Source organism: Octodon degus, unplaced genomic scaffold (assembly GCF_000260255.1).
Source record: "Octodon degus isolate 3935 unplaced genomic scaffold, OctDeg1.0 scaffold00124, whole genome shotgun sequence".
Taxonomy (NCBI): Eukaryota; Metazoa; Chordata; class Mammalia; order Rodentia; family Octodontidae; genus Octodon; species Octodon degus.
Genome location: NW_004524700.1, coordinates 2984470 through 3001420, shown reverse-complemented (window position 1 = coordinate 3001420; position 16951 = coordinate 2984470). Strand labels below are relative to the sequence as shown.

The window sequence follows — 16951 nt, the reverse complement described above, 5'->3', positions numbered from 1 at the left end:
AACTGTAATCTGGGAAAATTCTTTGGCCCTGGACTTATACAGGTCTCTGAAAGTCTTCAAATTCTTTGTTGATTTGGACAATATGAGCAATTTGGGACCTCTTGCTGGTAAGAAGTTCTGTTGGGGTGCCCCTTGGTGAATCATAGAAGGAGTTGGACCCAACATAAATCCCCTGGACTCTGCTCCCTTCTATGATGGTGGGATGGAGAATTGAATTTGTCTTTGGTTTGGTTTTGTCTTTGTTCCTTGTCTGTTGCTTGTGTCATTTGTAATTATTGGTCAGACTGCTTCTGCTTCTTTGTCACCATTGCAAACATTCTTAACCATTTCGAGGATTTCAGACAATGAGCCTCAGGATCCCCATCGGCAAAATACTCTTGCAAAAGGCCTGCCCAGCCTCTGTGCCTAGGAGCCACTTCTGGGTGGTTTTTGGCACCACAAGCTGATTTCAACTAATTGTCCAAAAGTGGCTGAAGGAACGGAATGCTGCAGCATGGAAAAAAGTAACAAACCTTACTCTTATCTAGGTAAGATTTGATTGACTCTTGCTCTTCTCTCCAGGCTGGTGTTGATGGGCCCTAACTTCCAGATGTGAAAAGTATGTCAATCTATCTCTGATCAGTAGTCCTGAGATACTATTCACACTTCTCTCTCATTGAGAAAGTCTGTTTTCTCAAATAAATATTCCTGGATTGGTCTCGTGCTATAGGCCCTATGAGGTTTGTTTTCCTCATTTGTTTTGAATTTGTTGCAGGGGAAACCCTTACCACAGAATCTGTTGAAATGTTGACAGTTTGTTTTGGTTTGAATTCCAGCCAAGAGTTTATCTATTTATTATTTAATTTTATTTTTTGGTGGAACTAGGGATTGAAATCAGGCCCTTGCATTTGCCAGGCAAGCACTTATTCTGCTGAGCTATCTCCCTGGCCCCTGAGAGTTCAAATTAGTAAAAAAAAAAAAAAAAAATTCCCAGAATGTTGTTGTCCATTTGTTTGTTTTTCTGAATTGTTTATTCTTTGTCCCCAGTGTGCCAATGACCCCAGCTGCATTTGTGCCATGGTGAAGGCAATGGTATTAGTTCTGTTCTTCTTTCCCTTGCCTTTTGTGACAGTCTACCTGGAAATGCAGAAGGGAACAGACCTAGCTCAGTTGCCATATCGCATTGTGGTTATTGCTACTGTGTTGAATTACATTAGTCTTGGGCTTCCTCTGTGTGGATCAAGAGGGATCACCGCTGGGACTTTGTTATGTCCAGATCAGTACAGAGCAAACTGAATGTCCTGGGCTACATGATTCAAAACTTTGATTGATCCCAAGGTGAATGTGGGGAATGCTTTTGGGATTCTTGTCGTCTCATCCTGGGCGCTGTGGCACCCAGGGGAGCTTCAGCCATTGGTGCTGTAGCCGCTACCCTTGTTTCATCTTCTGGGTTTTCTCTCCCTCTCTCTACCCTCTCCTCTCACTGTTGAACTAATGACAGGGTAACAACAGCTCATGGAGCTCACTAGCTCAGCTCATGGGCCCTTCTCTGTCTTATCCTTTCTAGGGAGGTTTACTGCTCACCTTTCCCTGCCCCCAGCCTCATCAGCAGCTGCTTTCCTACTGCAGACACAAGGAGGGGTTTCTGAGTCTCCTCTGCCAGCCTATGCTTCTTCTGGTTATCTGCTGCAAACTCAAAAAGAAAGTCTGCAGAAATAAGGTACTGCTTCATAGCAGAAAAAAAATACAAAATAAAAATATAGACAGAAAAAAATGTTTCATCATAATTTAAGCTGGACAGAAATATATTTGAGTGCACTCTGGTTTTGTAAAGATATTTGTTTAATCTACATATTTGTTTACAGATTTATATGTTGTTATCTAAGCTTTAAATATAGATTCTAAAACATGTTTTCTCTTGAGTTACCAGCTGGTCTAAGTGATATCTATCTGTCTCTCTGTCTGTCTATCTATCTATCTATCTATCTATCTATCTATCTATCTATCTATCATCTTCATGTCGACATGAACAAAGTTATGTGATATATATTGATAACTAAATTAGACATTTCATCCTGTTATGTTATATATATATGTTATATATATATATATATATATATATATATATATATATATATAACAAATGTTCACTGTAAAAGTATAACTGTTGCCTGTTAATACTGTACAGGGATTTAATCACTGAAATGTCCATGGTTGATAAAAAATAACAGTTCTCTGGTTACACTTTATATTTAGGGTGCTTAAGTCTGCTCCAACCTAACTGGATATAGTATGCTGTGTTAGATTTAAAGATAGATTCTTTTGTATTCCCTTGGCAGCTGCTTCCCAAGAAATTTAACAGGAGGATCCAGAAAGTGGGGGGACACAAGTGCCAGTGATGTGGACTTGACTTCCCAAGGATTCAATATTCCCTTTACTGTTCTTGGAAAAGTTTTATTAAAGAATCTGGTGCCTTTTGGTAATAACAATCCTAACTTTTCTCTCTTACAGTATATAGATGATTTGTTGTTAGCTAGAGGAGCCCAGGACCAAAAAGAGTTATAAGAGTTTCTGGGTATGATAGGTTTTTGTTGTTTTTAGGTGTCAAATTTTTGCCTCTGTTACTAAACTCTTATGTAAAACCCTAAAGGGAGATAATAGCCTCTTGCTTAGATTAAAATTCAGAACAGCAGAAACATTAAAGGATTAAAACAAATCTCTTAAGGGCTCCGGCTCTGGCCCTATCAGACAGCCCTGCGCCCATTCAGCTGTTTGTTCATAAAAAAAAAAAAAAAAAGTTACAAAAAGAGTCTCAACTCAGCCCTTAGGGCCATAAAAGCTCGCCATGGCCTATCTGTTCAAAGACTGGACTTTGTGGCTGCTGGGTGGCCATCATGCTTACAAGCTGCTGCAGCAGCTGCTATGTTAGTCAAAAAGACTGACAAATTAACTCCGGGACAGAAGTTGAGCATGTTCATGCCCCATGTGATGGAGACACTGCTGTAGGGTCCTAGTAAAAAGTGGCTCTCTGGCTCTAGGCTGTCCCAGTATCAGGAAGCCCTCCGTAAAGACACACATCTAACTCTTGAGAGTATACAGGTCATTAATCCTGCAGCTCTCCTTCCAATGTCATTGGAAATCCCAGAGCAAAATTGTGTAAAGACCATGAGGCTATTTATTCTACAAGACCTGACCTGCAGGACACACCACTCCAAGACTCCAACCTCGTCTTGTCTGCAGATGGAAGCAATATGGTAGTAGATGGGGCACGGAGGGCAGGAGCAACAGCTGTGACTGTGGAAAGGACAGTGTGGTCAGAAGCACTGCCTCCAGGGACTTCAGCTCAAAATGAAGAGGCCTTCTAACTACAAGAGGAAAAGAAATCAAAAACTCTTAAGAGATTTTCTTGTTACAGAAAATATGGTGGCCCACTAAAGTGGCAATGATACACTGTCCTGGACATTGAAAAGGCCAAGGCAGTAGGGCTGCTGACCTGACAGCAAAGCAAGCTGCTGGGGGGTACTTACTGCCAAAAACACATGTCATGTTAGCCCCATTCCTTCAGCCACCCAAATATTTTTAGACTGAGTGATTGTGGTTGAAGCCAAAAAAGACAAAAAAAAAAAAGGGTTGACAAATCTTGTCAAGGAAAGAGTATATTTTTGTTTAAACACGAGACATTGTGTGATTCAAAAACTCATGACAAGACCCATCTAAAAAAGACAGCTATCACCAAGCTGCTTGGCCACTATTTTTATATCTTCAGGCTTTAGACCTTGTACACCTCAGTGGCCAGCAAATGTGTGACTTGTACTAACAATAATCTAGTTTCTCACCCACAGTGTAAACTAGGCATCTGCTGACAGGGAACTTTTCCTTTGGAGGTGTCAAAGTGGACTTTATTGAGGTCAAGTCGATAGTTGGAAACAAAAGTATTTGTTGGTACTAATTTATACCTTCTCAGAATGGGTAGAGGCCCAGCCCACCAGACCTGAGACCTCTAGAGAGGTAGTAAAAACACTGATAAAACTAATCGTCCCCTGGTATGGACTCCCCATTATGGTAGGCTCCTCAGATAATGGGCCTGTTTTCATGGGTAGAGTAGTTCAGAGCCTTTCCAGTGCTTTGGGCCTAAGATAAAAGCTAGATGCTGTCTACTGATCCCAAAGCTTGGACCAAGTATAGTGGCAAAACCACACCCTGAGGGGCACCATGCCAGGAGACATGTGCAGACAGGGTGTCTATGCTTCTGATGGCCCTGCTGCTGTCATGCTGCACCCCATACCGGGATGGGCTCACTCCTTTTTAAAATCCTATTTGTAAGACTGCCACCTTTAGTGTTGGTATTGTAGAAATCATAAAAGACTGAGATAGAGTGGTCACTCCCTTTAAATCCCTAAGTTGGAGGAGGAGATCCTGACATCCATTTCTAATTAAGAATTTGTTAAACCCTAAGGGGCAAAGAGATGGCTCAGTGGAATAAACCCCTGGAATAAACTTCCAGGCAAATAAACGTTTGCCTGGGAAGGACAGGGGCCTGAGTTCCATCCCCAGTTCCACAAAGAAAAAAAAAAAAAAAAGAATTTGTTAAGTCCTTACAGGCTCTGCAGTCTACTCTACAGGCTACACACTCCCTCTTTCACTATCACCACTCCACAACCCAGAGAAGCCCATAACCCATTGGCAGTTGAGCTTAGACCCTTGGTGTAGATCAAGAAGCGAGACCTGTCAATTCTTGGACCCCACTGGACTGGACCATACCCTGGTGTCCTGAGCACTCCTATCATGGTCAACGTAACAAAAAAAATTAGATTCACCGCTCTCACATTAAGATGACCTTGACAGATCAACAGTCAGATAAGTTGACTTTACAAAAGACTGCTGAACTCCTCAAGGTCAAACTGACCAGACGTGGCTCTACTGGCTCTTGTTAGGGCTAACAGAGGCTTGACACTCTCCTACCACTTACATGTGGTGGCTGACTCAGAACCTAGATGGGGCAAAGATTGCTACTCAGAACTCCTAGTTCTATGTCTCCCTACCTGACCTTTTTAGATGTAAAAATGATAAAATAATATAGACCTCAAAAGAAAATAGGATAGACCCCAATAAAAAAAAATTGCCAAGAGTCTCCTCCATTCTATCTGTGCCGTAGCATGAACAGCTATCATACTTGTGGAGATGCCTCAAAAGATGGGGGATTCTTCTGTTAGAGCTAGAGATACAAAGCTATCGTCCCTGGGCAGATTAAAAAAAAAAATCTCTTTTTGAGTATTAATAGGGTCCCCCTCACCAACCAATCATATGATAAACTAAATAAATCAAGGGTTTAAATCATGTACAAAAACCAGTAGAGAATGTGATGAGTTAATATAAAACTAAATATAAAAAATTACTCTGCTCAACATTCTGTGACCCTGCTCCTTTTAAGACCACAGAGAGAGGGCCGGGGATGTGGCTTAGTGGCGCAGCGCCTGCCTAGCAAGCGCGAGGCCTGGAGTTCGATTCCCAGTACCAAAAAAGAAAATAGTAAAAATAAGACCAAGAAAAATCCCTTTGGAAAGAAAAAAAAAAAAAAAAAAAGACCACAAAGAGGTTTGGTGTACCATTGATAAATCATCAATAGACTGAGAGTTCCCAGAAAACAATGTTCCCAGAAAAAAATATATGCTGAGTAATAGTCATGCTGTCTCTAAAGGTACTGTTCTATGTTAAATGACAAATTTGCTTGCCAAACAGGATGTGGTTTCTACCTTTACTAAGGCTCCTGGCCGTTTTGTTCTTTCCTGCGTGAGTATAGTCAAGCGGTCCTGGGCCCAGTAATAAAAGGTTCATGTTTAAATTTTAATTTTGGATTCTGGTCTGGTTTCTATGTTGAGAACCCCTGACATTGAGTTAGTGAACTGGATAAAACACATTTCAGGATACGCAAATTGCAGATGGAGGACAGAAAATGGAAGTGTGGGAGGGAGCACAGAGGTATGCGTTAAAGCATCCGTCCAACTCAGAAACACCCCAAATCCCTGAGGTCAGCACATTATTCTAAAGAGATGGTACAGATCTGAGACTTTATCCTCTGGCAATGAGAAGTTGCAGAGGGGTTTTAAGGAGAATAGTAACATGACAAGGTTTTCTCTGAAAACATTCCTCTGGCTTTGATGGAACAATGGAGGATGGAACAGGAGGATGGACTGGAGAGGCAAAAGGGAAAGAGGTGAAATCTTAAGAGGTCTCCTGTGATGGAGATGTTGGTGATATAAACTAGAACAATGCAGGGTTGGGAAAGAAGTGATTGAGGATAGGAGATAACAAGAGGAGGAGGGGACACTGCATGGAGGGAGTACTCAAAAAGGACGAAGGTAACTCAGGGCTTCTCAACAAATGAACATGCTTGGAATTTTTCTTGCCTACCCAAATATCACCTTGCGAGCCTCCAGCACAGAACGCTTGGAGTTTGGTCTCCAAGTCTACACTGCTACTGCCTCCAGCCCCTTAAGCGGCAGATGCCATCCCCAGAACCTCTGCCTGGGCTGACTGCTTCCAGGCCTCATTCCTCCTGTGGCAGAATTCTGGAACTACAGAGCATCTGGATTCCCAGAATTCATGAGCCTCATGCTCCCGGGATTTGTTCTCCACCTCCATCCACCATCTGCCAGTGTGCGCAGAGCGTGCCATTTCCAGAGCTTCCACTAACATGTCAGAAGAACGTAATCCACTTACATGATGTGCCCTTAACTTAGGAGAAATCGCCGGATGACTTTCTGAGCTGAATGGCTCACATAATTTATACATATGCCACACAGAGCTAACAGAGATAAAAATATTTACATATTTTCTCAAGGATCATGTTGTAGTCACACATGATTCCAATTTTATGCATTGAAAATTCACAGATGGGACCACCAAGTCCTAACCCAATGACTCACATCTGAAGATTTAAAAAAAAAAATACTTATTAAAGGAAACTAGGATAAGTCATGCAAGCCCACTAGCTAAAAGGATCCAGAACGTAGCACTACACACTTGCCTTATGAGAAAAAAGATTAGGACCAAGAAAAATTTCAAGGCCTGGAGGGGGCAAGGCTGCTGTTGGGTGCCCAGGAGAGGCTACCCAAGGGTTCTTGAACACCTGCTGGTTATGCAGCATCATACAGAGAGAAATTGCAGACAGGCCTCTATGTGTTTTTGTTTGTTTGTTTGTTTTTGTTTTTGTTTTTTTTTTCTGGAACTGGGGATTGAACTCAGGCCCTTGCGCTTGTCAGAGAAGCGTTTATTCTACTGAGCCATCTCCCCAGTCACTGTATGTGTTTTGGGAGGGAAAAACAATCGTGAAAGGTCAGGAGGAAACTCCAAAATACTCCTGAAAGGCACATCTGTAACTGAAACTTAGGGGCCTCACAGAAAGAAATCAACTGCCCTGGAAGAAAAGACATCTCACCTGTTTTTGGAAGAGGATAGCTGATGTTAAACAAATCCTCTAGAAATGAGAAGATGGGTCCTGTGATGTTCAAAGCAAAATCTGCATTGCCATTTGCAATAGCATCTTTCCGGGCCCAGATGCGTATCTAAATCAAGACAATTAAGCAGTGATTAAGAAAAATGACAGTGGGCCAGGGAGATTGCTCAGCAACAATAAGCGCCTGCCTGGCAAGCTCAAGGTCCCAAGTTAGATTCCCATACTGAAAAAAAAAGTGATAGCTCTGATAGCTCCTTTGAAAAGGGGCCACCTGCTTAATCCGTCTGTCTCCTACTCAATATCCAGCCTTACTTTTTCAGAAGAAGCTACACATTTAAAACATTTAAGTGCAGATATATATAGATAGATAGTGACTACCCTAGAAAGTATGTCATGTCAATCTTTGATAATAACATGCATTATTTGGGAGGGGTTGTTTTTTCTTTTAAGACAGGGTCTTACTATATAATCCAGGCTGGCCTCCAACATGCTGTAATTCTCCTGCCTCAGCCTCTCAAGTGCTAAGATTACAGGATACAACACCACCCTGGTGATAATTCTGTAATTATAAAACAATCCTTGGGGGCTGAGGAGATGGCTCAGTAGAATAAGTGTTTCCCTGGCAAGCGCAAGGGTCTGAGTTTAATCCCTAGTTCTGAAAAAAAAAAATCCTTGGAAAATGTGGGTTCCATGTTCTACTGGAAAATTCTCTTTTCAGGACATATTTCTAATGATTCAAAACAGAAGTGTGCCCTTAGTGATGGTTACACGCAATGTATACATTAAGCAAATTTGAATCATGAACACGTAACATGATTTAATAATGGAAGCAAAAATATTCCCAACTTGTTTTCAAATTTTAAAGTAAAACTATGCATGAAACTAAAAACTCTTGGAATGAGAGTTGAGATTCAAATATTAATCCTGATGTGGGTGCAATTAATTTATAAAAGAGCTTTGGGCAACACAGTGGAGGCCATCCTAAGAAAAATAGAAAGTCAGCATACCAGGCACAGACTTATGTATTCCAAGAGCACGTCTACCTAACTATGATTTTATTTCTATTGGAAAATTGTTCCTGAATTATGTGAACTTTCAGTTACGTGATGGCTTAGGAATGCTCTTTCACAAAATGCAACCACCTGTTTTTGAAGCCCTAGCTTGCATCCCTTCATTGCTTTCTGTCTCCCTTGTGCTCCAGAGGAGGCCCCTTTGTACTGGGAAAGACGGTCCCAATACTGCCCTGCCTGTCCAAGTGAACCCACACTCCTCCTTCCCAAGTTCTCACTTTTCAGGTGACAATGACCCTGCTCAGCCAGAGGCCACTTTACTGAGGAGAGCAGTAATCATCTTTCCCCACTGTACCCTTCTGAAAAATAGTATAATTATCAATTAATACTTGCACATTAATTTTCTATTTACAAAGATCCTCCCATAAATGACCATTTTATAGGTCAAAAATCCTTCACAATCACACCTGGCCCACCAGTGGGTGCTGACAGCCCTCACTAGACACAATAGATCTTGATGTCTAGGAGAAGGCTATCTTTACAAGTGCCCCTGTGTGCCAAAATTTTAAGCAAAGTATGCTATTTTCATCCTTACTAATATGTTTGCCATGTTTATTTTGGGCTTCATGTGGACCATATCCTCACTTTCATTAAATCTTTATCGCTTAACTCGTGACTTTTGGGTAGGCTGAACAGCACTGGAAGCATACCCTATAGGGTATATGATGGACTCACTCACTTTGTAGAGCTGAGTCATAGTCAGATCGATGTTCCACTGACAAACAGCCTGAACTGTAAGTTTTCTGACTAAGAATATTACTTCTTAGGCATGCTACATTTCCTCGGTTTCTATAGCAGGTTACATTCTTTATAGGGTGATTTTTCATGAAGAAACAGACTTTATCCCAGGGCTCAAATCTATGACAGGGCACCAGCATTTACTGAAAGCCTCTTGAACTATGGATGCTGAAGGACCACGATGTGTATCTCACTAGTTATGGGAAATAAGGAGCTTATTCCTTCTTCCAGGACCAAAGTGCACATTTCCAAATCATATCTGAGCAAACTCCTCAATGTGTGTCATGAATTTTTCACTTGGCCAATTGTTACACACAAAAGTTTGGGATTCCCATGGGTGAGTAATTAGGTTGCAGCCAATAGCTCAGGAAGATAGGCTGCTGTTTGCAACAACACAGTACTGTTAATTCATTAGATCAGGAGGATGTAGGAGTAGTGTGAGTGATTCTCTCCTGATGATAGACATGGCTCACCATAGCTTCCTTTCTGCACATCTCAGTGGGATGAGCCTGGAGGATCCCAAACCTGAAAGTGGCTTTCAACCAGAAATATGGCCTGATTGTCCTCAACTCTCCAAAGCCCTGTTGTGTGACTAGAAGGCACGGAACCTCAGGCACCAACCTTGCAAAGCTTGTCTAGTTCCATAGTATGGTAGAGAGTGAAGCAGCATAGAAAAGACTGACATTTTCCTGAGATCTTACATTGTAAGAAGGATATAGTTGGAGAAAACTACGATTTTGTGATAGTGCACCCCCACATACTTTACACAAGTCTACGGAAGTGCTGCATGCCCAGAGTTGAGGGACACAGAAGCCCAGATTCTACAGTAAGTATAGTCTGCACGTGCCATTTCAGCAACCATGGTTGCTACTGGCTGATATCTGTTTTGATTGATTGATTCCTGGGCCACAACTGATGCTAAACACTTGGAGCTTCCAGGCTACATGGACACTTGAAGTTAAGCAAACAACATATACTAAACCTGTGCTATAGGAGCCAGTAGAGCAGCCCTCTTTGTTCTCTCCTGTCCTTTCCAAAGGCAGAAGCAGGAAAAGGGCATGCAACATCTGCCTGAAGAGTGGCTTAGTTTGCAGTCTTCCCACAGAAACCCCTGCACAGAACTGTAGCAGGAAATGTTGTCCCTTTCTGCAAAACTTCACTGAAAGCTATAACAGGGTGAGAGAGAGAGAGAGAGAGAGAGAGAGAGAGAGAGAGAGAGAGAGCCAGGAGGTGACAACAGGATGTGTAGGTATGATTCCTGAATGTAGGCAGCACAGATAGGCAACTCACAGCCAGTCCCTTACCTTAACAATCTCCACTACTCACCTCCTTGCCTCTTTCTGTCCTATTGACTTGGTCATAGTCACATATGGCAAGTGCAACTAAGTACGTTGGCATGTAGGGTGTGGTACAGAAGGTAGTAACAGTCCATTTACTTCCATTTACATCTCTTTCTTCTTGACCTAGAGAAATCATTTTAGTCCAAATCAGTGTACAACTAGGTGATAATATCTAATTCTGAAAGACTTTGTCGAGCCAATTGTCATTCAGCCATTCCTTCCCATAGTCTTGTAATTTGAATTTCTTCACCTTCCCTAGGCCATCAAAACAACAGTGGGCTATTGTGAAAATAGATCACCCTGGGATCCAAACACGAAGTAACAGTATGGAGATACGAACCCTTGATTACCCTGGTTTGCTCAGTACACATGTTGAAATATCACACTATTCCTCAAAATTAGGTACAATTATTTTTTATTCAATCATATTTTTAAGGTGTTTAATGAGGGGGCTGGGGAGATAGTTTGGTGGTCTAAATGCCTGCCTGTCAAGCACAATGACATTTGATCTGCCTGCTATACCAGCCTCAGAACCCTGGGTGCCCTGTGCCAGCTAACAAAACCAGGTGTGGTGCCTTCAATCCCAGCACTGGGGAGACTGAGACAGGAGGATCACTATGAATCCGAGCTGTGTAGTGAGACCCTATACCAAATAAACAGAAGATTTTTAAAAAATCTTTTTTTAAAGGTGTTTAAGGAGATGAGAATGCCAACTCCCCTAATTTGCTCTTTGTCCATTGTATACATGTATCAAGTCATTACACTGTACCTCACAAGTGTGTACAATTTATATGATACTAATCATTTTAAAAATAAATAATACATTAAGGGCATGGGCTTGACTTGGGCTCCAGCCCGTGAGGACAGTAAAGCTGGTCTGAATCTGCATTTCCTCTCTCCCACCCACTTCTGCTTCCTAGTCCGGCCCCTTTCTCGGGGTACTTCCTCCAGCACGGCCTGGCTCTGTGATTGGTCAGTAGTGCACGATCAGCTACGTTCTAGTCAGCCGCGACTCCAGCAGCAGCAATTTGCTGATGAAGGCAGAAATTATAGACATAAGTGTTTCTGAGGATTGGTATTTGCTGTGCAGTGGGCTTGGCACGCTACAGGAAGCTGTGGACACAGTGATCCAGTCTGCAGGAGGCAGTTCCGCTGCAGTCCGTGGTTGACGTCATGTAAAAGTTGAAAGGTAGGGGTTAGATCTTTCAAAGCTTTAAAGAAGTGATCATCTTGATTTTATGCAAAACCACAGGCTCTTTAAAAGTTGGAGATGAACTCAATCAAAAGAAAAAGGCCACAGGACCCAAATAAAACACATCTGTGCATCAGATTCAGACCAAGTCCACCAGCACGTTATCACTAATGATCGACAGTTGAGACCCCGCTAGCGGGCGGAAGACAGCCAGCCAACCTGCTCAGACAGTGTTCCATCTCCAGAATCATGCCCTCAGATTCAGGTAGAGAGAGAATCCAAATTTATTGTTTCCAAGATGTGGGGACTGACATACAACTGCTCTCCCCAATTATTAAAAAGAAACATGCAACTTCTAACATACTGGACAGAAAAGCTATTGACATAAAATTTATTATAAAGTTTATATTTACATAATCACTGGGAACATAACTTACCTAGCTGTGGCATGTTGGAAAGGGCCACAAAACTTGGATGATGAATAATTGTAATATTAAAAGTTGCCTTAAGAGCTGGCTCATCAAAACAAGGGAAAACATTCCTGGCAAATGTTGGTTCCATGTGAGATGCTATCAGAGCTCTGAAATACATTAATAGGGAAAGAAATCTTTATTTTTGTCTCAAACCAATGAAAACAAAAAATAAGGATACTGTGGCTTATAATTAAGTCTGGTGTGCGGGTGGAAGGGAACTAGATGTTTTTCTGCATCTTCTTCAGTGTCCTCCCCAAAACACACACTCCAATTCTCGCTGCACCTAAGAATTCTTGTAAGACTCAAAATAAATTTTTTTTAAAAAACTCATTAATTTTCTCCCACAAAATATTTGATTCATTACATCATGAACCTTTAAGGGCTTTCATAAACAAAATAAGAACAAATATAGCAATACATGATCCCAGTCTTTTGAAAAACAAATTTTTCAAGACTAGGCTCATTTGAGAATGGTCTGTTGCTTTCAGCCTACAAGTCAGTTCAGAGAATGCCTATATTTTTCTTGGTTTTCCCTGCAAGTGTTCCTTCTTTGTCCTGATTTAAAACTTATAAAAAATTTATTTTGGATGTTCTGGAGAGTAAAGAATACAGTTCCATACTAACTGAACAAACCCACTTTCCATTATATGGATTGGAATAATTGGGCAGATTAGTCAAATCTTTACTGACTTTTCTCCTACTTCTATGGAAACACATAAAGAGTGGCATCCCCTACTGCAATGGTAACTTACAGGAGAAAGTCCCCAAGCAAACAAGATGAAGTCAGTTTGGCCTCCACAAATGCCACCAGATCTGACAAAACACAGGTCCTGGCAGCCTGCAGTCTGGATATCGCTTGCCAAGATTTTGGGTGGTGGTGAGAATGTGAAATTCCTCCTCCACCTGAGGCTTTTGTCTCTGGTACAGTTCTCCTTGCTTCAGGCCCAATTCTTATATAAATAATGAACTGAAGAGGACACATCTCTCCATTACCTTTGTGAGTCCTTCCTCCATCACGACAAAGCCTGTCCGCTCAGAGCCATATACACCCTTCAGCAAGGACATATAGGGCACTCGGCACACAGAAAATTCTCACAGTGACACCTGTACCACCTCTATGTGACAGAACTGTGATATAAATAGCTTGTCTTTCCCTGTTTACTTTTTTCCATTTTGCTATACTCTTGTTTGCGTGAATTGAAAAGAAGCCTGTGAGTTCTAACACTGACGTATCTGGCTGCAAGACTCCGAGCCTTCTGCCTCCAGCTGAACAGTGCTGCAGAAGCTGCATAATACTGCTGAGCCTCAGTTTCTCCACCTAGAAAAAAATGACACTATATGCATTGCAGTGCTGCTTGAGCTTTTATGTTATTAGAAACAAAAGTTACCAATAAATTAGCTGTGCATTCTCTAACCTTCCAAGCTCCCAAATTATTCTTAATATAGATGAAATATAGAAGAAATGAGTCATATAGGGAGGAGTAGAATGTTGAAAACACTAATTCCAAATGCATTAAAAGGAGCACAGAGATTACAGCTAATCACAAAATGAATGCAAATTATGTTTACTCAATATGAAACTTTTAGAAGCTAAGGGATATGTTTTCTTAAATTCATTCATTTGGGTAGTAACAATAAGCTTGTCTTCTGGATGTTAACAACCTAAGTCTGCAGACCGAATTAGAGAAAAAGGAGGGCCGCAAGGAAAGCCAACTTTTTAGCCCTAGCCTTCCAAGGTCAGTTAAGACTCAAGACATATGAGCATTTGTACTGTTACATCATGTAACTCGGTAGTGTCCCAAATTTTCTGATCAAGGAGATTATGGGGCCAAAGAGGAAAGTGATCAATGATGTAGACTGTGCCTAAGGAGAGTCACATGGAGAGAAAATATTCCCTCAGGCTTTCACAGATAGCACAATGGCCAAGCAATGGCCGTGACTCATCCACATGGTTGACACTGATGAAGGTTCTACAATCTGAGATACAGATTCTCAGGATAAATCCTGAGGGGATTTCACTGACCTTATCAGACCCAAAAGCTAGAATTCTTGTTGCATAGGTCCTCTTTACCTTGGTCTTAACCATCCAGCATAAAAGTATAAAAAAGAAATATAAGAAGTAAAGTCATACTGTTATGTTGAGCTGTAGGGGACTCAGGTCAACAATTTCTGACATTGCCAGTGAAGCAGAAGACCCAATACTATTATGGGCTACTGGACTCTTTTACAATATTTTGCTGAGTTTACACACCTATAATATTCAAATAACGGAACTTAACTAAAAAAGTAGATACAGATGAATGTCCATTTTGTACATGTGTATTCAAAGTGGGTAGAATTGATATATAGTTACATTCTCTTAATGAATAGAGGGATTTTTTTCTAATGGTGTTTGTAAATAGGATATCATGTCTGCATCTTGAACAGCAATTAACCACTAAGAAGAATGTATGCAATGTGTTAATTATTGAAACTGTCCTATCAATTTGATTTGAAACTCTCTCATTGCTGTTTCTCAATAAAATTATGAAAAAAAATAAAAAAAAATTCATTCATTTGTATCATTTATACTACTTGATAAAAATTTGGTTCATACCAAACAAATAAATGTTTGCTCAGCCTTGAAGTTACTATGAAATATAAGCAACTTAATATTGATGTATACCAAGGAATATGAAGGGCATGGGCAGAGTTTGTTATGCTGGCATTCATTTGTTTTATAGCTTTGGTTGTTGTACTTAAGAGGGGCAGGGCAGAGTCTAGAAGAGTCACATGATTGACAATATAATAGAAAACTACCGAAAGGGTAATTCAGCCACCTTAGTGCTTGCTTAGGATCTGCAGGGAAAACCAAGCTGTGTAACTCTGGAGAAAGTTGCTTCAACTTTGTAGACATCAATTGCTACAAAATTGGACTAGGTGGATCTGAAAAGCTTCCTGGATCTCTAAAGCTGTGGTTCTAAGAGGAAATGGGAAGAGAGCTTATAAAGCAGCCTTCACTAAGTCATCTGGAATGGGAAGAAGCAGCTTGGGATCCACCCATAGCTTTCAAGAAGTCTGTAGCCCTCTGAAATTTGGAGCATTTTGTGTAAATAGTGGCATATTAACATGCAAAAGTATAAAGTGAAAAAGTACATCCAATGGCATAATGCATGCTTATGTATTTTGAAAGCTTACAGAAGCCTACTGTTTGTTTTTTCCTTTTTTTTTTTTTTTTAACAGAAACTATGGAAAGGAAAGCAGCTTGACAGTATCGTCTGCACTGCCATAGGATCACAAAGCTTATGAGTGTCAATGAGGCTGCAAGGTAGGGAGCAGGGGGAGAATCAGACTCTGCAGGAAAGTGGAAAATTTTATGCTACGGACTCAAAACGACTAGGAGACACCAGCCTAGTGAATCACCACTTTAACAATCAGACATCAAGCAAGTGCCTTCCAGTCCCATGATTCAGATCTCCAGAGAAGTGAAATGAAAGAAACTCTCTTGGATTTTATTCAACTATTTCTCTCCCTAGTTTTATACAAATAAACAAGAAGTTAAGGAAAGATCCCTAAAACACACAGCCTTTTTTGGCACTCAGTCTTAACTGCAGAGGTCAGGAACAACCAGCAGTATGTGTCATTTGGTTATACCACATCTGCATGGCATTTCCACCCCTCCTCTCTCTGCTGTGGGGTCAAGTACCCCTGTAAGGCCCAAACCCTAGCAATAGAGCCATCCGTCACTTTCTCCTCCCTTCTCATTTCACTGAAACATGTTATTACAGTGCCCATTAAGACTATGTTTAGAATGGGCAGTTACTGAAGGAATTAATTTGAGAGAATTTGCCTCTTGTCCTGCCAGAGAATCATCGACTCACTGCTTTCTGCTCCTGGAAGAGATTTTAGTGGTCAAGAACCACATGATGCCCTTGGGGAATCAATCTACTACCATTCTAGAAAAATATCCACTTTATTTGCTCTGTAAGGCATTTTATTCAAATTATTTTATGAACTCCATATACTTACAACTCTGATTAACAAGTGTTAAATACAGAGCTGGTTAAAGATTAAATAAAACTCTTCAAGTGTTGCCTACACCAACCCCTTGTTTTATTTATTTATTTACTTATTTATTTTTTGCACAATGCTCCCAGAAATGAACATCTTTAACAGAGCCAAATTTTACACTAATGGCCTGTGGTTCAAGGATTGTCCCGTGAATCATGTTTGTTTATTACTTGTGTAATAGGATCTGAAAAGTGAAGTTTCCACCAAGCAGAAAAATATAAAAGATACAAAATTCCAAAGGAAGGTGCCAAACCATGTCATGGAGATATTTAAACTGAATGCCTTTGAAACCCTGGGTGTCATTCTTGGACTTCTCAGCTGAACATGGAAGGACCTAGAAGAAAGGTCAAAGAATGAGAATAGAAGATAGCAGAGCCAGATCTTTTGGAAGGCAGTGGATGGTGTTTTTGAAAAGCTTTCCACAGTGTCAGGGAGATGGGGGAAGTAGAATCATCTAACCCTGGACAAGGGGTAGGAGATCCTCAGAGAAGAGTAGATGTATTTCTTGAGAGCCAGGTGTGACAGAGCACACATGTAATGCCAGGTACTCAGGAGGCTGGGGCAAGAGAAATATATGAGTGAGATCAGAGGAAGGCCATCTTCCTTGGTGAGCTTGCTTCCTCTCCTGCCCCGATCCCAGGCAGGGCCAAATC

At 41.0% G+C, this 16951-nt stretch overlaps 1 protein-coding gene across 3 annotated transcripts in view; it reads right to left on the bottom strand.

Moving 5' to 3' along the window:
• The window catches only part of Lvrn (laeverin), an 89720-nt gene that overhangs the window by 62218 nt on the left and 10551 nt on the right, over nt 1-16951 (bottom strand). For all 3 annotated transcript variants that reach the window (XM_023700575.1, XM_004640604.2, XM_023700577.1), the window contains exons 2-4: nt 12213-12355; nt 10570-10706; nt 7418-7544 (exon numbers count right to left, since the gene is read on the bottom strand). In XM_023700575.1, the coding sequence (XP_023556343.1) occupies nt 7418-7544; nt 10570-10706; nt 12213-12355 (407 nt within the window). The remainder of the gene's footprint in view (nt 1-7417; nt 7545-10569; nt 10707-12212; nt 12356-16951) is intronic.